The following is a 25,210-nucleotide window of genomic DNA, read 5'->3' on the forward strand; positions in this document are numbered from 1 at the left end:
AGATATTGGAAACAAAATATCATTCTCATTGAAACTTCGCAACAAACGGATTTTGATTGAACTGGATATAAATTTATGACGGTATATGAAATATTAAATCAGGCTTTAATGTCAAGTACAGAGTACAACAACTTGTTTGTTATGACTTTTGAAAGCTTCCCTGTGCTTGGCCTGCAAGTGTCATCACACTGACTGCTTGAAGAGTAAAAAGGAATAACTTGACTTTAAAAAATGGAAGACCATTGCACAGATAATCCCGAGAAGACATGAGGGACTACGAAGTCCGAAATTCTTAATGTATTATTCTGCAATGCCCCATAAAAGGAAAAGTGCAGAGGATGCTTACTGCGCATATTTTCCCCCTGGTACAGAGGTGTCTGTGGTAGCACAGCTATAATAGGTGAACCGCTGGAATAGCTATACTGCCATCTTTGGAATAGCTAGAAGGTCACCTAGTGGACTAAATGGAAGGTCATTCAATGGAATAGCACGTAAGCCATATACTGGAATAGCTAGATGATCATCCAATGAAATAGCTAGAACGGCAAATACTGGTATAGCTAGAGTGTCATCAAGTGGAATATTCAGATAGCCATAATATGGAATCGTTGGAAGATCATCCAGAGGAATAGCTTCAAGGCCATCGAATGGAATCACTGGAAAGTCATATAATGTAATAGTTCGAAGTCCATCAAGAGAACTGGCTAGAAGGTTTAAGAAATAGCTAGGAGGCCATCTATTTGAATAGGTAGAAAGCCATACAATGTAATAGAAGGCCAAGCAGTGGAACAGCTAGAAAAGCCATATAATGTAAAAAGTAGGTCATCCAATGGAATAGCTATAAGGCCATCCAATCTGTGTATAGTGCATCTTTTGGGACCAAAACAATTTAATTTTAATATATTTTCTATATTCCAAGTTGTTTGACTGGTTACCTACAACTTCCATCCCACTTTTAGACTCAAAAGACTTTTAGTTCAAACTTTTTAATGTTGGAATATCGTACTGGATAGTGAAACGTGCACATGTTCGTTACTCCAATGCATATAATGGCAGAGCAGCAAGCTCTAATTGATTGTAAAATCAGGCTTCCTTCAAATTTGCAATTCATTTCTTTCCCTTGCTATGACAGTTACAGCGGAGCACTGCGAAGTGGCATGCACAGTCCCCATGACAACTTCCATTTAATGAAAACAGTCACCAGGAAAGTAAGGGATGTGCACTGGAGATTGTTAGAATACCTAAGACTCCTTCTAGTTCATAGTGAAGGCCAATTTACACCCCCTTCCACCACCAACTTGGCTCCTGCTGTCACATAATCACAGCGCAGGAGCAGTGTGCACTACTTCTGCTTACACTGTCATTGTCGTGGGGAGAAGCACCATTTTCTGCAATCAAATGGAAAGGCTGTGGAGTGGAACTGTTCCACATCATGAGGCACGACGTTCTTCTGCGCAAAACAAAGCCCGCTTCTCCTGCATTCCATCCTACTAAGGAAATAAAGGAGTTAAGAGACTTCAATACACTGAACCTACTATAGGAACATAATGATACTCACCATTAGGGACCACAAGGTCCAGCATGCCATCAGGCTAGTGTTGCCACACCCACGAAGTGCGATGATGTCAATTAAAGAGAGGTAATGGTGAGACAACGGTGTATTCCTGTCAGCCTGAGTAAAAGAGGCGCAATGCCTCGAGACGCGTCAGCTTTATTTAATTATTACAGGAAGCAGGGAGGCGAGCTGCAGCGTGGCTTTAAATGAAGAGAATGCCGTCGAGTGATCTCCCGCTGTTCAAAGGCAACTGGATTCCACAATTTTACACGGCGGCCCCTGCCGTGGGGAGAAGCACCATTTTCTGCAATCAAATTAAAAGGCTGTGGAGTGGAACTGTTCCACATCATGAGGCACGGCATTCTTCTGTGCAAAACAAAGCCCGCTTCTCCTGCATTCCATCCTACTAAGGAAATAAAGGAGTTAAGAGACTTCAATACACTGTACCTACTATAGGAAAATAATGATACTCACCATTAGTCACCACAAGCTCCAGCATGCCCTCAGGCTAGTGTTGCCACGCCCACGAAGTGCGATGATGTCAATTTGTCAATAAAAGAGAGTTAATGGTGAGCCTACGGTGTATTCATGTCAGCCTGAGAAAAAGAGGCGCATTGTCTCGAAACCCGTCAGCTTTATCTAATTATTACAGGAAGCAGGGAGGCGAGCTGCAGCGTGGCTTTAAATGAAGAGAACGCCGTCGAGTGATCTCCCGCTGTTCAAAGGCATTTGGATTCCACAATTTTACACGGCGGCCCCTGCCGTGGGGAGAAGCACCATTTTCTGCAATCAAATTAAAAGGCTGTGGAGTGGAACTGTTCCACATCATGAGGCACGGCATTCTTTTGTGCAAAACAAAGCCCGCTTCTCCTGCATTCCATCCTACTAAGGAAATAAAGGAGTTAAGAGACTTCAATACACTGTACCTACTATAGGAAAATAATGATACTCACCATTAGTCACCACAAGCTCCAGCATGCCATCAGGCTAGTGTTGCCACGCCCACGAAGTGCGATGATGTCAATTTGTCAATAAAAGAGAGTTAATGGTGAGCCTACGGTGTATTCCTGTCAGCCTGAGAAAAAGAGGCGCAATGTCTCGAAACCCGTCAGCTTTATCTAATTATTACAGGAAGCAGGGAGGCGAGCTGCAGGAAGGCTTTGAATGAAGAGAACGCCGTCGAGTGATCTCCCGCTGCTCAAGGGCATTTGGTTTCCATATATATTATATATCTATATATACACACACACACATATATATATCTATATATATATATATATATATATATCTACTCGCTCCAAAACACCAGCTCGGTGCACTCTCAGGCGGGTGCTGCTCAAATGAGAGGGTGCACCCGCATAACAATATCAGCTCCAACTCTCCTCCAACTCCCAGGAAATCCCCAAGGAAGACAGCACTCGTGGGGGCAGGTTCCGTTAATTTATTTAAACAGAACGCTGGCACTCATCAAACAGACGTGTTTCGGCAACGGCCTTCATCTATGATAGATGAAGGCCGCTGTCGAAACGCGTCTGTTTGTTGAGTGCCAGCGTTCTGGTTAAATAAATTAACGGAATCTGCCCCCATGAGTGCTGTCTTCCTTGGGGATTTCCTGAGAGTTGGAGGAGAGTTGGAGCTGATATATCTATCTATCTATCTATCTATCTATCTATCTATCTATCTATCTATCTATCTATCTATCTATCTATCTATCTATCTATCTATCTATCTATCTATCTATCTATCTATCTATCTATCTATCTATCTATCTATCTATCTATCTATCTATCTATCTATCTATTGGACATTTCTCTCGTACAAAACCATTGAAATTCCCCCGTTATAGTTAGTTCAGCTAACTATAACTTGCGCGCCCGCAATGCACTGCTGATGACGTCCCATATTACATCACTATTGACATGGTCAGTGACATCACTTTTCTTTTTTCTTTTCGGCCAAAATTCGCGCTGTGTGCGCAAATCTCGCCGAATTTAAAAAAAAAAAAATCTATTTTTGGCCCTGGGGGTCCTTGTGGGACCCCCTGAGCAGGCCTAGGGGGTTAGGGTGTTTCTACCCTGCTCCCTTTTTGCGTTTTTCGCGTTAGTTTTTTAGGTTTCTTGTGCCGCGGTTCTATCGAGGCACAAGATGGCTGCCAACACTTCATGATTTGAAGTGTTGACAGCCAATTAGAATACAGCTCGTGCACGACAGGGTGCGCGCTGGATGCGCATAGGGTGCGCGGATCCTCCGAGGCCATAGATATATATGTACTTTGAAATGTCATATTCTCAGGAACTACTGAACGGATTTACACCATTTAAGCAAAAGGCACGAGTCTGAACTAAGGACTACCTCTTTGCCTAATTTGGTGTAATTCCGTTCAGCAGTTCGGGCTGTAGCTGCGGCTAAAGGTCGAATGGGAAATTGCATGGGGAAAACGCGTTTTGGGACCCCCTTTTTTCTCGGCCCCCGCTTGACGAATCACCGTGAAACTTTCAGGATAGGAGCGGACCAGAGCTGGCTAAACGTTTTGAAAATTTTGCGAAGATTCGTCAATCGGCGGCAAAGTTATTCCAAATAGAATGTTGCGGATAGGTCCTAACTATAACTATCTATATATCCAATTGTTCTCCAAAGGTGCATTCGCGCACATAAACAGGAACGAACAACTTGTATTGCCGGTGCCAAAAATTATAGTTTATTCAACAAAGATAAGTGCACTGCTCATGACGCGTTTCGGGCCTCCTGGCCTTGCTCACATGTATATAGATATATATATCAAACACTCTCCAAGACAAACTTCCCCACATTCAGAGGACTTGGAAAAAGCAGCACAGCTAGGCACCAGCGTGTTTGTAATTAGTCCTTATTTTATTCAATTCTCATAATTCAACCACCTACAGTGCAGTAAAGAGAAAAATGCGTTTAGGCCAAAGCCTTCACCAGGGTCATAGAGTTTGAGTGTATAGACAATACATTTAAAGGGAACATTCCCTCCAAAATAACCTCCACAATTAAAAGGGACACACACATATTTTTTTGCATATTTTTCACTACACAGGCAAGTTTAGTTGCAGGTATTCAATGAATCACTCCACATGGTATCTCACAGTATAATAATATCATACTCATAACAATGTTTGCGCCCCAGTAATCCGGGTAGTTTATAATTTACTGGATTTCTCTGTCACTCTAAATAACGGTAAAGTACCCGTAATCAACAAGGTGACAACAGTAAAATTGATTTATTTAATTAATATCTCTGAAAAATCCACTGTAAAGTGTGCACATGTTTAACCAGTGTGATACCTCAATCTGTTGCCCAATCACACAATGATGTTCTTGATATTTGGAAACTAATGAAACTAAAGTATTCAATTGATACATCCCCTGCTTACTGGAGGGGAATTTATAAAGGGCTGGTGGAGAATTAGTATTTCATTCCATATCGTTAGAGGATATGATGGGGGACAGTTACAATATCCAAGAAAATAGGAAAATATGAGCAGGGACTACACCGGGTATAGTTGGCTATACAATTAGATTTGATGATTACATAGACAAGTGGGAACTTAAGTCGGTTTATCAGTAACCAGTACTGTTTCCATCCACGCTCATACCCTGGGGGTAATAAGCTTATGTTTATGCCATCAGAACGTACATAGTCATGTTTAATCATAAGACCCTTAAGAAAATAAGGTGCTAACTAGTGCATACAGTGCCTTCTGTTAAATATATAAACACTCTAGTTCAATTATTGAACTAGGTGTGATGAATCACTTGTGGGAAAGGAAAAGAATCGATGGAAGAGTCAGTCTTAATACTGCTCCTGACTACAAATACTATGTGTTAAACGTTCTCCATCATCTATTAAAGTGCATATAATCGATTAGATTAGCATATAGAACTGATCAACATATACAGTACTATGGTCATAAAGTGCTATATGATGTAAACATTAAAAAGTTGATCAGTTAATTTAATTGATTGGATTAGCACGTAAAGCAGATCTTCTTATACAGTACTAAGATCATAAAGTGTTATATGATGTAAACAATTACAAAGTTGGTCAATGGATCTAATTAATTAGAAGATGGCGTTCTAAAAATGCAGATGACAAGTGCAAGTAAAATATACCGATAAGAGATGTGGACCAGAATAAATACTAAAATACTAACCAATTGTGTGAAAATGTTGCTAAAGTGCATCTCATGACTCAATTTCAAAACTGCAAGTGCTAGCGGAAAAAAAAGAGGATAAGTAGTCAGTATTAAATAGGTTAGAGCAAATATCTCGTTCATGTATCACTATGTACATAAATATGTCCAAAGATATAATTCATATAACTATCATCAGGATATACTAAGATGCATGTGTTATTACCCACAATGTTAAACTATTACAGAAAGTACATAATGCACAGTCATAAAAAAATATGTATATATAGAGGTATAAAAAGTCACCTAGAGTGTACACTATGAGACAATTTCTACTCCATGGATAGGGATATGTAGGAAGTTCTAGTAACTCATCATAGTGTGGTAATTGCATCATATTGACAACATAGAGGACTTATTAGCCCGAGTGGTGTGTGATTCAGATTATAAATGGATCATGAGGCTCCTGTAACACAGTTCATCAAATGATGAAATGTGAATATACAGATCAGCATCCATATTTAAACCACTGGGGGTCTCTGTCCCCAACAATAGAATCTTTTTTGATTCCTCACGGCATAGCTCCAGTTCCATGTTTCCTCCTCATGGTTTTTTCTGTACATGTTTGATGCCATAATATTTCCAGTAATCTGGCTTCCCATCATGCATTTCCCATATGTGTCTAGCCATGGCATATTGATAGACCTTATTTGTTTATTATAGCTCTCAGATGTTGCAGTATGCAGAGCTTAAGTTTATTGATTGTACCACCCACATATTTTGTGCCACATATGTATATATTCTGAGAACTGGATGTGTGGAATTTTGGCTCGAAAGCGAAGAGCTGGTAACAAATATATATATCTATATATGTATATGTGTGTATATATATATATATATGACCATGACAAAGTGTTTCCCCAATGAAATCATTTGTGGTTTTACTTAAACGTGCCTTGTGTTTAGAACTGCGTTGATGAGCACTGAGGAAGGCTAAACGCCGAAATGCATCTGCTCTGTGAATAATGCTTGAATAAAGAACTTTGAACACCACCCGTGAGTGCTCCGCATTTTGGAAGCTGTGGTATTTTACGTGATTTCACCCTCACGTTGGCGGAGAATAGCACCCGTCGAATAAGAGTTCAGCAGCTGGGTGTTACTGGGAGCGTGATGTTTATTCTGCTTGAACCGCCAAGACTGAAAGAAATGAAATTCATCCTGCCAGCTGGAAGATGCTGTTAATTATATAATTAAAGGACTAAAGTAATCCATACTTTACCTGCAGGAGTGTTAAATATTTTCTGAAGCCATGGCACGGCGAGGGATGGTTACAAGGCACAAACAATTGAAAAGGAGGCACAGAGGCTGACTTCAGGAAGGACGGCATCAATCATGCTGCGTGTAAGTGACATTTGCCAAACATGACTTTCCTTTTATCTAAAATGAAATGCAGCCATTTAAACATCATTCGGTATCTACCACCAGACTGCAAATTACACGCAGACATGGCAGCCATGAAGTTTAGCATCACATCATGAAATTCGAACAGTCCTTCGTCACTGACCATGACAAAGTGTTTCCCCAATGAAATCATTTGTGGTTTTACTTAAACGTGCCTTGTGTTTAGAACTGCGTTGATGAGCACTGAGGAAGGCTAAACGCCGAAATGCGGATGTATGACGTTACAACGCATGCTATTACAACGCATACCTTTACAACGCATTTTTTACAACGCTAGTACTACTACAACGCATAACTTTACAACGAATACTCTTACAACGCAAAACCTATCAAAATACTGAAAAGTGCTGTTACAACGAAATCTCTTACAACGCATACCATTACAACGCGATTTTTTTTTTTTTTTAATTAAAAGTACAATAAAATCTGGCACGGGATGCAGGAAAATTAGGGGTTTTAGGGTGGGGAAGTGTATTAAAATGTGGAGAACAACTGAGCGTAAATCTACTGAAACGCATTACCAAATTAATACTCGAGTATTAAAATTAATACTCGAGTATTAAAATTAATACTCAAAATCCCACAAAAAAATCCGTTTTCACACATTACTAAGTTTTTTAAAAATAACGAAAAAATAAATAACAGAACAAACACATTTTTTACATGATTAGATCGCAAAGTAAGTAAACCAACTAAAACATAACACACATACACATAGGCGCCATTTTACCCATCGCACTTGTAAAACTTGTCCTACCACAGTTTCTATGTAAACAATACCAAAAGACATGTTCCAAAATGGATGCCAAAACGGAGCAAATGAATGAAAACAATATTTGTTAAAAAGCATTTTTAAATTAACATTTTCCACAGCAAAACAAAGCATTAAAAAAAACACATCGAACGCAGTTTTTTATAAAATTAATAGTGACACAGAGTAAAACTTATAAATACAAGGGAGACACCATTTTGCACTCAGTTGATTATCAACTAGCAGAGAGAGCAGACGTAATAAGCTGACCCTCTGTCACCTGCACTGCGACCTCCTCAGAGAGAGCACGGAATTCACTCGTGAAAGCATAACAACAGAACAACTACTAGTAAGTTATTAATATATTTCTAAACGTTAGTTTTTAGAAAAATATATTTTCTTAAGCCACAAAAAATATATTTTTAATTAATATTAAAAACTTTACAAATGTACTGTTTCCAATATATTATCAATAAAATTAAACACAAAATTAAAACAAGTATGTTATTTTCCACAACCAGAAAATCGGAAGATTTTGACATTCCACAATAGCTGAACCTATTTGGTCAGCCCCACCACGTTAACGACTGACAAACTCAATAGTTCAGGTAAATGTTATTTATGTGTAATGGTTTTACTTGTAAAATTTTTTTTAAAAAATTTCCTAAAGTCATGTATGGCAAAGGTGTTTTTTATTAATACTCAATCTCATCACATAATAAACGAAATATTACCATGATGCTGGAGTAACAATTTCTAATAAGACTTCAGTTAGTTACCACATCTGCAAAAGCGTTTCATATTACTTGTGCAAATATTTCTATTGTAAGTCCATGAATGTTCTGCATTTTACTAATTTAGTAATAGTTTCAAAATTACCTGTTATGTTTTTTTTGAAAAGTGCATCATATGTGCAGTATGTTTACTCTCACCAATTGTTACTCATGCTCCTTTTTCATATTACAAATGGTTTTTATATTTTCTTTTTTTTTGCAAACCAACGTTGACAAAGGAACAATTATTTAATTTATTTTTTTTCCCACCAGTGAACATCTGTTTCCCCAAAAAACTTTAACCTCCTACAAGCATCAGGTTAAAGGCACGAAAAACAAAAAAACTACTGGAAAAGGTATGTTACCTTTTCCATTATATTATTACTATACATTATTAATCCTTCCTTTTGCAATTTTTCCTCCTCTAACGTACCTACTTTGAAAAGTAATGGATAGTTTAGAGAAACAATATACTATTTCTACTCTAGAAATGAGCAACATTAGGGAAATTTCTGTTTAGTGTAGGGGTACATATCTCTATTTCTACTTCAGTAAGGTGCATTGATTAGGACAGTGTCATGTAGTACAAGTTATAATGTACTTCAGTATTATTTTAAAGATACTCAGTTTCAACATTTCTAACCACCGTTAATTAACTTTTTATCCTCTTTTTTTTACCCAAAGAAAACAATTTTAAATCACAACTAAAACCTTGAGCCAACAAAGGAAATCATATTCAGCCACCTCATCCTTAAAAGCGAGTTCTACAAAACAAGGTATTTATTTACAGCACGGGTTCTTAACCTTCAAAATAGTAGACTAACTATCACATTGCTAAAGTTTTCCAAAAAAAATCAATGCAATTATGATTACATTTCCCCATTTCAGAGTTATATTTCATGTGTAAAGGATGGTTTACCATTACGGAAATTGTTATGTGCTGCAACTTATATCACATCTGCAATCTTTTTTGAAAAATTTAAAAAAAAGCATTTCTCAACTTCGTTCTGTTATCAAATTTTTTTCTTTTATCACTTTTCCAGACATTAGTTTATCCATTCCACAACAAATCACCTCTTAAGTGTCTACACAAGCCTACACACCAATACCACTGAACAAGAGTCAGCAAGAAAAGCAATTTCGAAAGAAAAAGGTAATTTCAACCAACATTGTAAGGTGCAGCAGTTTTTAAAATGTACCATGCTGTAGAGGTAACAATTTACTATTCAAAATCCAGGAAGGGGCAGCAGTAGGGAAAATGTTGGATAGTGTAGGGGTAACAATTTACTATTCTAACTCCAGGAAGGTGCATCAGTAGGGAAAGTGTTGGATAGTGTAGTAGTAACAATTTACTATTCTAACTCCAGGAAGGTGCATCAGTAGGGAAAGTGTTGGATAGTGTAGGGGTATCAATTTACTATTCTAACTCCAGGAAGGTGCATCAGTAGGGAAAGTGTTGGATAGTGTAGGGGTATCAATTTACTATTCTAACTCCAGGAAGGTGCATCAGTAGAGAAAGTGTTGGATAGTGTAGGGGTATTAATTTACTATTCTAACTCCAGGAAGGTGCATCAGTAGGGAAAGTGTTGGATAGTGTAGGGGTATCAATTTACTATTCTAACTTCAGGAAGGTGCAGCAGTAGGGAATGTGTTGGATAGTGTAGGGGTATCAATTTACTATTCTAACTCCAGGAAGGTGCAGCAGTAGGGAAAGTGTTGGATAGTGTAGGGGTAACAATTTACTATTCTAACTCCTGGAAGGTGCAGCAGTAGGGAAAGTGTTGGATAGTGTAGGGGTAACAATTTACTATTCTAACTCCTGGAAGGTGCAGCAGTAGGGAAAGTGTTGGATAGTGTAGGGGTAACAATTTTCTATTCTAACTCCAGGAAGGTGCATCAGTAGGGAAAGTGTTGGATAGTGTAGGGGTAACAATTTACTATTCTAACTCCAGAAAGGTGCAGCAGTAGGGAAAGTGTTGGATGGTGAAGGGGTGCAATTTACTATTCTAACTCCAGAAAGGTGCATCAGTAGGGAATGTGTTGGATAGTGTAGGGGTATCAATTTACTATTCTAACTCCAGGAAGGTGCATCAGTAGGGTAAGTGTTGGATAGTGTAGGGGTATCAATTTACTATTCTAACTCCAGGAAGGTGCAGCAGTAGGGAAAGTGTTGGATGGTGAAGGGGTGCAATTTACTATTCTAACACCAGGAAGGTGCAGCAGTAGGGAAAGTGTTGGATAGTGTAGGGGTAACAATGTACTATTCTAACTCCAGAAAGGTGCAGCAGTAGGGAAAGTGTTGGATGGTGAAGGGGTGCAATTTACTATTCTAACTCCAGAAAGATGCATCAGTAGGGAATGTGTTGGATAGTGTAGGGGTATCAATTTACTATTCTAACTCCAGGAAGGTGCATCAGTAGGGTAAGTGTTGGATAGTGTAGGGGTATCAATTTACTATTCTAACTCCAGGAAGGTGCAGCAGTAGGGAAAGTGTTGGATAGTGTAGGGGTATCAATTTACTATTCTAACTCCAGGAAGGTGCAGCAGTAGGGAAAGTGTTGGATAGTGTAGGGGTATCAATTTACTATTCTAACTCCAGGAAGGTGCAGCAGTAGGGAAAGTGTTGGATAGTGTAGGGGTATCAATTTACTATTCTAACTCCATAAAGGTGCATCAGTAGAGAAAGTGTTTGATAGTGTAGGGGTAACAATTTACTAATTTTACTCCATGAAGGTGCATCAGTAGGCAAAATAATGGATGGAGTAAATGTTATGTTTTTAAAAAATATTAAATTATATCAGGCTAATTTTTTTTTCTTTCCTCCTTTTTTCAGATAATGTCTAGCCTTGGAGCAGCCAACTTCATTAAATCCAGGAAGGGCAAAAATTTGTTAAACCATGGTGGATACATATATAGTAAGGAAAGAATAAGTTTAACTAGAAATCATTGGAGGTGCGTGCAATACTACACTACCCATTGCAGTGGCAGAGCGGTTACTGTTGATAATTTGGTTGTGAAAACCACAGAACATAACCACTCTGCCTCTGCAATGGATGTAGAAATCAGAGAGACAATAAATGAGATGAAAGCTATTGCAAGCACCTCCAATGATTCTACAGGATCAATTTTAAGGGAGGTTGCACAGCATGTCCCCAGTCATGTTGCTAGTAACATGCCTATAATACCCAATTTGAGAAGAATTATTCAGAGACAAAAGCAGGCAAGTAACATTCAATTGTCTACACCACATACATTCTCTGACATTAGAATTCCTCATGATCTTTCTATTTCTTTTTCTGATGAACCTTTCCTTCTGCATGACAACGAAAACCCTCAGAAACGTATTCTTATTTTTAGTACCCCACGTAACCTTGCTAAGTTAGAAAGTAGTGAAATTTGGATGATGGATGGGACGTTTAAAAGTACACCCCATCCTTTCACTCAAATTTACACTATACATGCTAAAATTAACAATAGTGTTATTCCCTTAGTGTATAGTTTGCTACCTGATAAGACTTCTGCAACATACACTGAACTTTTATCAGTGATTAAAAGTAAAACATCTGCAAGTCCTCGAAAAATTATTATTGATTTCGAATTGAGCATGATCAATGTGATCACTAAAACGTACACGGATACCCAAATTCAGGGATGTTTTTTCCATTTTTCGCAAGCATTTTGGCGTAAACTACAGAAAACATCCCTAGTTGCAGAATATTCTCGGGATAGCAAACTACAGTTTGAACTAAAAAAATTAACTGCACTTTGTTTTGTTCCTCCCGATAGTGTGGACGAGTACTACACTGCAATTATAGAATCTGTTTATTATACGAGTAACGAGGAAAAATTGGCACCCATTCTAAATTATTTTGAGGACACATGGATTGGACACCTAAGCAGATCGGGTCGCAGGAGGAAGCCACGATTCCATGTGGAGTGGTGGAACTGCTACACGAGTTGTTTAGAGGGAGAGGCCAAAACAAACAATGCCATTGAGGGGTGGCATAACTCCTTCAATCATACAATTGGAAAACCACATCCTAACTTCTACTCATTTTTGGAAACTTTGAAGAAGGAGCAAAGTTTCCAAGAAATGAGAATAGCACAAGCACTCGCAGGTAGTCTAAACCCACGAGTAACAGTCAAAACAAGGGAAATGTCTGAGAGACTATTGGCAATTCTACAACAGTTTTCGTTGTGTGTGGCTATAGACTACCTGGAAAATCTTTCTAACATTCTTTCTTTTTAAAACAATGAATTTACTTACTTTCCTGCTTTGCTTTAAATTATAGCAATTTTTAAAATGCAATTGGCATACAAAGATATTTTTTAAAAAAAAATTTACAAACAAACAAGTCGGGTTTTTTTTAATTTTTAAAACAAATCTTCATTTCCACCAAAATAAACCAATGATTACAAATATACTGTTCCATAGTATTTGAACCATTTTTCATTATCGGAACACCATTTTTCAAATTACCGAAAAAATCCAAATTAAATACCGTCAAAACCAATCACCAAATCTCAAACAGATGTATAATATACAAATCAAACCATAATCCAAAATGCACTTTGCAGCAGAATCATCATTTGCATTTCAATTTTTTATTTACAAAATTACAAAGTACGCTCATTTTTTGAACTTAGAAATGAAGATCGACAGTACGTTTTTTAATACGTAAATAAACAAATAAACTGTCTGAACAGTAACTTTTAATTTTGTAAGAGTTACATACTTTTTTTAAATAACTAACTTACTTTTAGCGACCCGACATAGGCATGTATTAATGACATTAATGTGGACATGTTTAACAACATTTTAGACATCTATTAGTTTTCCAGCAACCTCCCCTTATTCTTTCCTTACTATATATGTATCCCTTTTAAAGGTTTAATCTATAATATCAACTGAAAATATTTCCTACCTGGACGCAGATCAGCTTCCTGCTGCTTCCTCCTCCGATGCTCTGCAAAATGGCGTATTACGTCGACGCACACGTCCTTACGTCATCGCGTGCATCTCAATTTATGGCGGACTATTTTTTTAAATTCATCTGTAAATAAATGTTAATATATGTAAATAAAATATATATATTTTGTTTAAAAAATAAAACTTACTGTGATAAATTTTTGAAAAATATGCTTTTTTTTTAAATGATTTTTTAAACAAATAAAAATGTAAAATCAATAATTGTTTGCTGTCATTATTTTAAATTAAGTTTTTTAAACTCCAATATTGTTATTAAATAAATGTAAATTAACTAAATATGTTCCTTACCTTGACTCTATTATCTTTTCCCTTCAAAACTTTCTCTTTCTACACTTTCTGAACCTTCTTTTCTTGTTCCGCGGGTTGTATATTCTGAGGCTGGCAAAATAAATAAAGGACAAAGACGCTCATAGACTTCAATGGAAAAGCGTGGGAATTTATTGCAAAAAGTAAGTTATAATTGTTTTTTTTATATTTTCTTAATTTTATTAATGTTAAATTTGTAAATTTATTACTCTTTTAATATTTTAATTTTTTTTTTTTCTTTAAAAAATAAAATTATATTATTTTTATAATAATTAAACCAAAAATACTTTTCCATTACTTTTAAAAAGGGCACTTTCTTTTGTACTTATAAATACTCTAGTCTATTCATATGTGATAAAATTACTCTAGTATTTTAAATTAGGTACTCACTCATATTTATTTAAATTATAATATTAAATACTCTTTATTTTTTTTAAAAAATCAATCAATTTAGAAAAATACTCAACTATTAAATTTAGTAATTTTAAAGTATCAACTTTTAATATTTAAATACTCTATTAGTTTTTTAACTATCCAACAAAACATTCCTACTAAACTAAATTGCCAAGTATAAATATCACAATACTCAAGTATAAATTTAACAGCTATCCAACCAAACATTTCTACAAAATAAAATACTCAAGTATTAATATTTTGATAATCTACTCACTTTTTTCAAATTAATATTGCTTTATTAGAAATAATTAAAATACTCAAGTATTAATTTAACTGCTATCCAACCAAACATTTCTACTAGACAAAATACTCAAGTATTAATATTTAAATAAACTACTCACTTTTTTAAAATACTACTGTACTTTTTTAAAATTCCAATTGCTTTATTATAAATAATTAAACTACTCAAGTATTAATTTAACTGCTATCCATCCAAACATTTCTACTAGACAAAATACTCAAGTATTAATATTTTGAAAAAGAAATAACTTTTGTCAAATTACAATTGCTTTTTTTAAAATAATTAAACAAGATAAATATTTTTTTAAATGGAAACACAAAGAAAAAAAATGTGTTGTAATAGTATATGCGTTGTAAAAGAACTTACCATATAACATCTTGCGTTGTAAAGACATGCATTATAAATGCATGCGTTGTAAAGGCATTTTCACATAATGCGTTGTAAAGGTATATGCGTTGTAACAGTACTTACCATATAATGGCACGCGTTGTAAAAGCATGCGTTGTAAAAGTTTTTGCGTTGTAAAAAATGCGTTGTAATAGCATAGCGTTGTAAAAGTTGCGTTGTAAAGGTGGTTCCCCCTGAAATGCATCTGCTCTGTGAATAATGCTTGAATAAAGAACTTTGAACACCACCCGTGAGTGCTCCGCATTTTGGAAGCTGTGATATATATATATATATATATATATATATATATATATATATATATATATATATATACAATTATGCTGCATCTTTAACCTCCAAAACCGGCGAGAAAGAATGCTCGAACTCCTCTTGCTTGTGCGATAAGATTTTTTATTCTCTTCTCATCATAGTCATGATGCGTTTCGGCCGGTAGAACAGCCTTGATCTCATACGGAAATGGCTTTCGGTGAGACATTTTTAACTTTTTTTTCATTTCATTTGCATATCATGTGACCCCAACCAACATAGAAGAAAGACTGTTGTCCATATTTGAATCATAGTTACTTCACTAAAAACAAGTTATGTACATTTATAATATTATCCGATATTTTGTGGCCATGCTGTTCCATTTTGGCAGTGAATACATATGTCCGTATTTCAGAATTTGTGTATGAACACCCTTATTCCAAGATCAACATTTTATAAGACAGACCATGTGAACCATACTTATGTTGAATATGCCGTGCAGCTAAATGACATGACATTCCTAAATCAATAAAACACATATAAATATTTCAATATATATAAAAACATTGATATAATTTAAATAAATTTGTGTATATTAAAACCACGACCATTGCTGTGTTACATAACCAAAATCATTGATTTCACAATCTAATGATTCATATCTCTGCCTAAATGCAATTTAGAATGGTTCTCACCACAGTATTAGATCTTTGTCATATTAAATACATGCAATAAAGTATGGCATATGTTGAAACCACATGGAAAAATACATCCTAGTTATATTCAATTGTAGCAGCATTATCCTACAGGTGCCTTTGTGTGTTAATGTGCAAAATTATTACTCATTAATGCGCAAGGTGCTAGTAAGTGCTAAGTGCTTACAAGTGCAAATAGGCAATTTATTTAAAAAAAACACACTAATCTAAAATATATTCTTTCAAAGTAATTTGTTTCTCAAAAGGGTTTAAAAAAATAGTATATGTGCAAAAATGAAGTTTAAACATCCCTATTTATGCTAAGGCGGCTATTTATATGGTTTAGAACAAATTCTCCTAGCATATGTTCTCACAGTTGTTTATGCAAAAAATCAATAATTCCAATCTGACATAAGCATGGTAATTGATCTGTGTTGTTTTATATAAAATTATGCAGGTCCTCTGTGGTGTTAAGTCCTTTTGGGGCCTTGCTATCGAACTCCATTATCATTCGAGTTTCCAATAGCCGCAACCTGAGCTCTCTATTTCCTCCGCGTCTTTGGTCCGGAATTGCGTCTATTATGTAATATTTCAGGCAATTTAAGTTGTTCCCATGCACAGCCTTAAAGTGGCGGGCCACTGGGTAGGTTGCATCATTATTTACTATTGCCGTCATATGCTGCAGGATGCGTATATGTGCTTGTAATTTGGTACTACCAATGTACTATAAATTACATGTACATGCTAGTACATAAATTACATATTCTGTGCGACAAATGAAATGGCCTCTTTTTGGTAAACTTTTGTTACTGAATGGAGTCTTATAGTGGGATTTATTCTCACCAAATTTGCAGGCCCTGCATGTAGCACATTTATAGAAGCCATGTTTTGGTTGTAGCCAGGTAGTGTTGGAAACTACTTCAGGACTACTTTTGACCAACTGGTCCCTCATAGATACTGCTTTTCTAAAGGTAATAGTTGGTTTAGGTAGTAACGTGGGTGCCAGAACTGCATCAGTTAATATTATCGGCCAGTTCTTATTGAGGATTGCCTTTAATTGTCTTTGCTGTTTATTATAAGTTGTAATCAGGCAAGGTGTTTCATTCATGTCATATTTCATTGTTTTTTTCTGATGCCAGATCTAACTCTTCGTTCACCTTGGCACTTTCTGGTTCTAATAAAGCATCCCTAGATTTCAACTCAGTTTTTTCTATCGCTTCCTTAAGGATACTTTCACTATACCCTCTCGCTTTAAATCTTAGTATAGCTTCCTGTGTGCATTTGAGTAGTTCTTCCTTAGTGCTACATATCCTTTTTAGTCTAATTAGTTCTCCATAAGGAGTACTCCTAATGAGGTGTGAGGATGTGAGTTTCTTGTGTGCAGGGTGGCATTTCCAGCTGTGGGTTTTCTATGTAGGGTAGTTTCCAATCTATTATCAACTACATATACAGTTGTATCTAAAAAATCTACTTTATGTTGGCTAATCTGTGACGTGAATCTTAAATTTAGATTGTTTGCATTTATTTCTTTAATGAAGGTCTCTGCACTTGTATGATCTACCTTCCATATTATAAAGACATTGTCAATAAAACGTAGCCAATACTGTACATGGGTTGATAAACATTTTGGCATAGTTCCCCTTTAGAACCTGCTCCTCCCACCAGCCTACGTGTAGACACGCATAGCTGGGAGAGAAGCTGGCTCCCATTGCAACCACGCATTTTTGTCTATACATTTCCTTTCCAAACATAAAAAAGTTATTAAAAAGGCACCATTTGATGAGTTCAAGCAACATGATATTATGGCTGTGCAAATTCAGAGATCTAGTGTCTAAATAATGTTTGACTGCTGTTAGCCCGACATGGTGGTCAATGCTTGTGTAGAGCGCTTCTATGTCCAAAGTTATTAAAAGCAAGTTCGATGACCATTGTATGGATTTGATCTTGTTTAAGAAATCACTAGTATCCTTTATATACGTAGGACATGACTCTGGAGAAAATAATTAACATATCTGCTTATGTTCTCACTTATTCCTCCCAAAGCAGATGTGATCGGTCTGCCCGGCGTTGGTGTCACCCCTTTGTGTATTTTGGGTATGAGGTACATAGTTTGTACAATAGGAAATTCATTATGTAAATATTTGTATTCCTGATTTGATATGAGGCCTTGTCTCTTCAAAGATAATAGGCTCTTTTTAGCGCTTCCTTTGACTTTACGTATTCTGTTATGGTCGCTTTCTCATGGTAGTCTGTATTGTCTAGTTGCCTAGTTTCCTCTTGGATGTAATCATTGCGTAACCAGATAATGACGTTGCCACCCTTATCGGATTTATTCATTACAACTTCCTGACTGGTTTTTAATTTCTTTATCAAATTCTCATATTGTTTGTCATGTTACTTCCTTCTTTTGTTGTTTAGATTGGTTGTACGATGTAGATGTTTCAAATCCTCGGTCACTCTATCGTGGAAAATATCGATGGCATCTTTCGGCATCATAGGATAAAATGTAGTCTTGGCCTTGAAGGAGCTGATCCCTGCACTGGCTTGAGATATATCAATTGCTTCCAATCTGGCCTGTGTCTATTCTTGTTCTAGATGTTCTGATCGATTCACATTGCTTGCACTTTTTAATTCATGTAAGGTAATCAGCAGATACGCATCTGAGACTTGAAGATTATCATGCCTGATTTCATCATCACTCTCTTTCCTTGTATTGATATTATGCTCTTTATTTCCGTCTTTAATAGAGAAGAACTTTTTCAATCTTAATTTTCTGATGTAACTGAAAATGTCGATTCAAGTGCGTCCATAATTAAAATTGCTCTCAGGGCAATAAGAAAGACCGAGAGCCAACAACTCGGTTTCTGCTTTTGATAATACTTCGGAAGACAAATTTACTACGGTGTTGTAATCCGGTTTTATCTCCTCCGTCACTGAGTTTTTCTTGGCTTGCTTCCGCCTGCATTTGCGTCTTTCTTTGCACCTCTGGTTTCTTCGTTATTTTGAGGTTTTTTCTGGTTCCGTGGGCGCAACATCTGACGGCGGTCCTCCAATGAAAAATTCAGCTCTTCTTCAGGGCTTAATTAATTTTTTTCATCAGGCTCATTAAATGTGTTCGGTCGCCCATCTTCTGATTCATTCTCACTTGTTAAATAACTCAATTCTGAACCAGACACTTCCATAGTTGCTGCGCTAGTGCTTGCTCCCTCATTTGTACTACTCACTGGTTTAGTGGTGTTACCAAAGCGCCTTTTCTTTGCCTGGTCGTACTTTCGTGAAAATGTAAACACTTGCCCCAGTTCGTAAACAGCCTTATCTCGGGCAAATTTGTAAGCCTTTCTTGTTTTGATTTTTCTTGTTTTTTCAGCCTATCTGCAATTTCTTTTCTTGTTCAGTTTGCTCTAATTTACTCAGTTACTCATTTAGTTTGTCTATTTCTTTTAACAGGTCTTCTTGATCGCTCTCTGCATACTTGATCAATATTTTTACCAGATTCATTGATACAGTCAAATTACTGCATGCCCATTCTTTTAACATGTTGGGGATCGGGTTGTCAAAACTCGGGGCCAATAAAATCAGTAACCCTCGGGGCACTCTTCTTGCCCCCTCGTATTTCTGCAGTGATCTTTGTTCCCACCATTTAGTGATTTCTAAAGTCATGCATTTTTCAAGTGCTTTAAGTAAAGATTTCTCACTGGTTTCATTAGCGCTTGATAGCGGTACTGAATTGCGAACTGTGGTGTTAGGTAGATTGTTAAACAATTCATCGGCTGCTGCCTCGCGCTCCCGCATAGTGTCTACAGACATGATGATGGGTTGTGAGAATCTCGCGTTCTTACTTTTCAACGCCGGGGGGAAAAACTGATATCGCCAATACCTCCCCACCTGCTCTCTTGCTGTTTTCACTCACCGATTCCGAATACTGCTTCAGGTGTGTCCTCCGACACAACCCTTGCTTTTCCGTAGCTGGTGATTTTTCTCGTGGCTGCGCAGGGGGCTGCCATCGTAGTTTCCTTCCGGAATGCTTCTGGCTTTGAACGGCTGAAGACTGCTGCCTGCTTTTGGCGAGGGGGTTTGTGACAGGAAGCAGACCCACTTCCATGTAATATCAAATCCAATTATGCTGCATCTTTAACCTCCAAAACATGTGCGATAAATTTTTTTTTTTTTTTTTTTTTTATAAGAAACCTTTATTACACATTAAAAAGGATACAAACAAGGGCCTACAACCACAAGGGCCGGCCGCTAGAAAGCTCGGGAGCCAGCAAGGCAGCGCCATACATTCAAATGAGCCAGAAGCAAAAGCTCCCGGTAGTTCGTAAGCACATATAACACGGTGCGGCCACAGTCCAAGGGCGATCAAAAAGGACGGTTTCATATATTTTAATAGAAGGAAAAAAAAAAAAAAACAACCAATAACACACAAACAAGGCAATGAGAGTCCGAAATAGCAGCGTGCGCTCCCCAGGACGGGGGAAGATCCACATTATCTGGAATAACTCTTGACAGGAGGTGGCAGTGGGGGGCAGCGGAGAAGAGGACAAAGCATACACAATTACGTAGAATGCGCGGCTAGGGGGACAAAGCGACGTCGACCTCTCGCGGCAGAGGCGGAGCGCAGATATTTCCACGATAGGAATTCCATGGACCCCACACCTTAGTCCACCTGCGATAACATTTTTTATTCTCTTCTCATCATAGTCATGACGCGTTTCAGCCGGTAGAACGGCCTTGATCACATACGGAAATGGCTTTCGGTGAGACATTTTTAAACATTGTTTTTCATTTCATTTGCATATCATGTGACCCCAAATAACATAGAAGAAAGACTGTTGCTCATATTTGAATCGTAGTTACTTCACTAAAAGCAAGGTATGTACATTTATAATATCATCCGATATTTTGTGGTCATGCTGTTTCATTTTGGCAGTGAATACATATGTCCGTATTTCAGAATTTGTGTATGAACACCCTTATTCCAAGATCGACATTTTATAAGAAAGACTATATGACCCATACTTATGTTTAATATGCCGTGCAGCTAAATAACATGACATTCCTAAATCAATAAAACACATATAAATATTTCAATATATATAAAAACATTGAAATAATTTAAATAAATTTGTGTATATTAAAACCATGACCATCGCTGTGTTACATTCCAAAAATCATTGATTTCACAATCTAATGATTCATGGCGGTCGCCAGTAAGTAGTTATAGTTAGGATCTAGTTTCGGAAGGAAAAGCATTTTTGATTTGCTAAAAACTTTGGCGGCGTTTGACGAATACTCGCAAAACCTTTAAAACTAATGGGGCGGTCACGTCAGCTGCTGTCTTGAAAATTTCAGAGTGATCCGTCAAGCAGGGGCTGAAAAAGGGGGGGGGGCCCAAAATGCTTTTTCTCCATGTTAATTTTCATAGGAAACTGTTGACGCAGGTACAGCCCGAACTGCTGAACGAAATTACACCAAATTTGGCAAAAAGGTAGCTTTTTGTCCAAAGAGCATTCTTTTTGTTAAATGGTATAAATCCTTTCAGTAGTTTCTGAGAAATGTGAAGATTTCTCGGATATAGAACTGTGGCCTCGGTGAATCCGCGAACCCTTCCGATCTGGTGCTCAGATCTGATTGGCTGCCAATACTTTAAACCAGGAAGTGTTGGCAGCCATCTTGTGACTCAATTGAATCGAGTCCTCAATTGAATCAAGTCACAATCAAAAACATTAGAAACACCCTGACCCCCTAGGCCTGTTCAGGGGTCCCACAGGGACCCCCAAGGCCCCAAAAAGTATTGTCAAAAAAAATTATGGCACCCTCCCTTGAATTATTATTATTATTTTTTTACATTGGCCTGGCTCTGGGGGATGGGGTCCTCGGGGCCCAAAAGGGTCAAGGGAAGGGGTCCCACACAACCCCCTTCATAAAATAAAAATAAAAAAACAAAGCTGGTAACTCGACGGGGGCCCCCTTTCTTCACTACCCTGAAAATGCACTTCCTGGCACTCTTTATGTTGGGGGATGAAGTCACCTTCGCTGCTGAGGGTCCTTAGGGGCCAACTACCCCTCCTGTTACCTCCAGTAAGTCCCACACAGTGGGTTGCTAAGAGGTCTTCGGAGGCCAGCCCCGTTTCTCCACTACTCTGCAAACGCACCTCCTGGCACACTACTGGTTGGGGGTTGAAGTCAACTTTACTCCTGAGGGAGCTTGGGGGCCAAGAAGCCCTCATGGTACCTCCTGTAAGCCCTATGCAGTGGAATTCCTGAGAGCTGGTTGGAGGCCCAACCCCCTTTCTCTACCACTCTGCAAAATGACTGCTAGTTAACAAACCTTAGAAATTCACACAAAAAACACAAAGGTTACAGGGACGTTATAGTTAGCAAATAGAATTTTAAAAACGTTAGAAATTTACAAACAAAACAAAGGCTACAGGGACGTTATTGTTAGCAAATAGGTTTTAAAAAACCTTAGAAATTCACACACAAAAAACAAACATTACAGGGACGTTATAGTTAGCAAATAGATTTGGAAAAACCTTAGAAATTCACTAAAAAACCAAATGATAAATGGTATCATCATTTTGAAAATTATATTTTTAATCATATTTCACAGGAAACCTGGCAATTGATTGGGAAGCTTTCCCTACGTAATAAAATTGCTCCTTCTCTTATTCAATCTAAATTCTTTACTTTAAATCTCCTTCATTGGACCCCTGCTCGCTTACACAAATTGAAATTAAGAGATAGTGACCTTTGTTGGAACTGTAATTTGGAACCAGGCACTCATCAGCATATGTTTTTTGAATGTACACTATTACAATCCTTTTGGGTTTTAGTACGGAAACATTTATCACTAATCTTTAACATGTTGTTAGAGCTTTCTTTACCTATGATTTTATTGGGCTCATGGGCTTCAACTATTCCTTTACCCCTTGATAATACGGATATGCAATTATTGGATTTACTCATAACCATTGCTGTTAAAATTCTACTAACAGAATGGAAATCTTTTCATCTTCTGTCTTATCATACCTGGTGGGCATGAGTATCATATCTTTGTGGGGCTCATACCTTGGTTGAGGAGAAGCATTACACTCCTTCAATTTCTAGTAATATATGGAGGTCACTGGATGATTATATGAATTTATCTTCTCAGGGGTTGGTAGCTCAGTATCCCTTTGACTATACTTTTAAGTGTTTTCCTTTTTTGAAGCAGTTGTCCCCATCTCTTTCTCTCTTCCTTCTTTTTTCTTTCTTTACTTTTTTCTTTTTTCTTTTTTATCTTTTCTTTTCTTCTGCTTTCTCTTGTTTTGGAATTTTCTTTTCTAAGCAATAGGACTGGTTTACAAATTCATCGTGAATAAGCTGTTGATCTTTTTTTATTCTTTGATCCTGGGTTTTGCAATATTTTTTGTTTCAATTTATAACATAAAACATATGTCATTTATATATTTTGTTTTTCGTGCCGGATCAAGAATTTGTTTATACTCCTTTTCCTTTAGCCCAGTTCATTGAGCTTTGTTATGAGACCTATTTCTATTTCTGTAATTCTTCGATTTTAACTTAACTTATATTTCATAACGTTATGTTGTATTGCAATATATTATACATGAATTATCTCTTTTAAATAACAATAAAGATATTTGAACAAAAAAACAAAGGTTACAGGGACTTTCTAGTTAGGCTGACATTTCACTCGTACAAAACCAGAGAAATATAGCTGTTATAGTTACTTGAGTTAACTATAACTTGCGCCCCCGCAATGCACTGCTTATGACTTCTCTTATTACATCACTCATGACATGGTCAGTGACATCACTGATGACATCTCAAATTACATCATCCAGTGACTATGATTGTTTTTTAAATGTTTCTGAGTGTTAAGTATTTATACCTAGGTGTATTGGTGAATCAGTGGGTGTATGAGTGACTGTTTGGATGACTGAGTGGGTGCGTGACTGACTGTATAAGTGAGTGATTATGTGTCTCAGTGAATGTATGGATAAGTGACTGGTAGTGTGAATGCTGATGTCTAAGTGGGTGTATGAGTGTGTTAGTGGGTTGTGAATGGCTATAAGGGTGATTGATTGGTTGACTATCTCTATGGTTGTTTGAGTATCTGTATGTGTGGGTGAGAAGGTGTGTGACTGCCTGTATGGATGAGTGTGTGGGCGGGTCAGTGCCTGTATGGGGTAGTGACTGTGTGTGTGAGAGATGTATGGGCGAGTGAGTGTCTGGCTGTGTTGGTGATTGAGTGCTTGTGTAAATATGGGTCAGTAACTGTGTATGTGAAAGGCAGTATAGGTGAGTGACTGGGTATATGAGTGACTGTATGCGTGAGTGAATGCATGTGAGAGTTTCTATATGGATACATACATGCTTCTGTCACAGACTGTATAGATGAATGAGTATGTGTTACTATTTGTATGAGCAAGTAAGTGGATGTGTATATAACTGTTTGGGTTAGCACATACCTGTATGATTGACTGTATGGGTGAGTGTGTAGGTGTGTGAGTAGTTCTATGGGTGACTCACTCAGTGTGTGAGTGCCTATATGGGTATATGAGTGGATATGTCAATGGCTGTATTGGTGACTGAGCGGGTGTATGTGGCAGTATGGGTGAGCAAGTGGATACGTATGTAGATTTATGAATTAGTGAGTGGCTGTGTAAGTACTGGTATGGCTCTGTCAATGGGTTTGTGAATGTTTGTGTGGGCGTGGCAGTGGGTGTTTAAAAGTTTCTATAGGGGTGTGAGTGGGTGCATCAGCGATGATGTGGATGATGTCATCACTGATGTCATCAGTGATGTATTTGAGATGTCATCAGTGATGTCACTGACCATGTCATGAGTGATGTAATATGTGAGGTCATAAGCAGTGCATTCGCGGGGCACAAGTTATAGTTAACTCAGGTAACTATAACAGCTGAATTTCTCTATAACGTCCCTGCAACCTTTGTTTTTTTAGTGAATATATATATATCTATATATATTCACTAAAAAAACAAATATATAGTGAATATATATATATATATATATATATATATAGTGAATATATATATATATATATATATATATAGATATGCGACCAATCCTGTCATATGCAGGAATGACAGGCGTAGACTCCGTCAGTATGAAGCAGTAAAGGGTTTATTTACAGAAGGAGGGCCA

General features: G+C 37.2%; 2 protein-coding genes across 2 annotated transcripts in view; both read left to right on the forward strand.

Moving 5' to 3' along the window:
• Positions 1-25,210, forward strand: part of DCLK3 (doublecortin like kinase 3) — a 339,069-nt gene that overhangs the window by 114,687 nt on the left and 199,172 nt on the right. The gene's annotated exons all lie outside the window — the stretch shown is intronic.
• Positions 8,968-13,734, forward strand: LOC146823239 (uncharacterized). Its single transcript, XM_085606633.1, has 4 exons — positions 8,968-9,053; positions 9,382-9,473; positions 9,741-9,850; positions 11,531-13,734. Exon 4 carries the CDS (start codon positions 11,534-11,536, stop codon positions 12,944-12,946), a length of 1,413 nt encoding a protein of 470 aa, XP_085462759.1. The 5' UTR covers positions 8,968-9,053; positions 9,382-9,473; positions 9,741-9,850; positions 11,531-11,533; the 3' UTR covers positions 12,947-13,734.

Source organism: Triturus cristatus, chromosome 5_2, assembly GCF_964204655.1.
Source record: "Triturus cristatus chromosome 5_2, aTriCri1.1, whole genome shotgun sequence".
Classification (NCBI taxonomy): domain Eukaryota; kingdom Metazoa; phylum Chordata; class Amphibia; order Caudata; family Salamandridae; genus Triturus; species Triturus cristatus.

What these genes read in the sequence shown, in the direction of transcription:
- LOC146823239 (XM_085606633.1), top strand. Translation starts at nt 11,534, where the DNA reads ATGTCTAGCCTTGGAGCAGCCAACTTCATTAAATCCAGGAAGGGCAAA.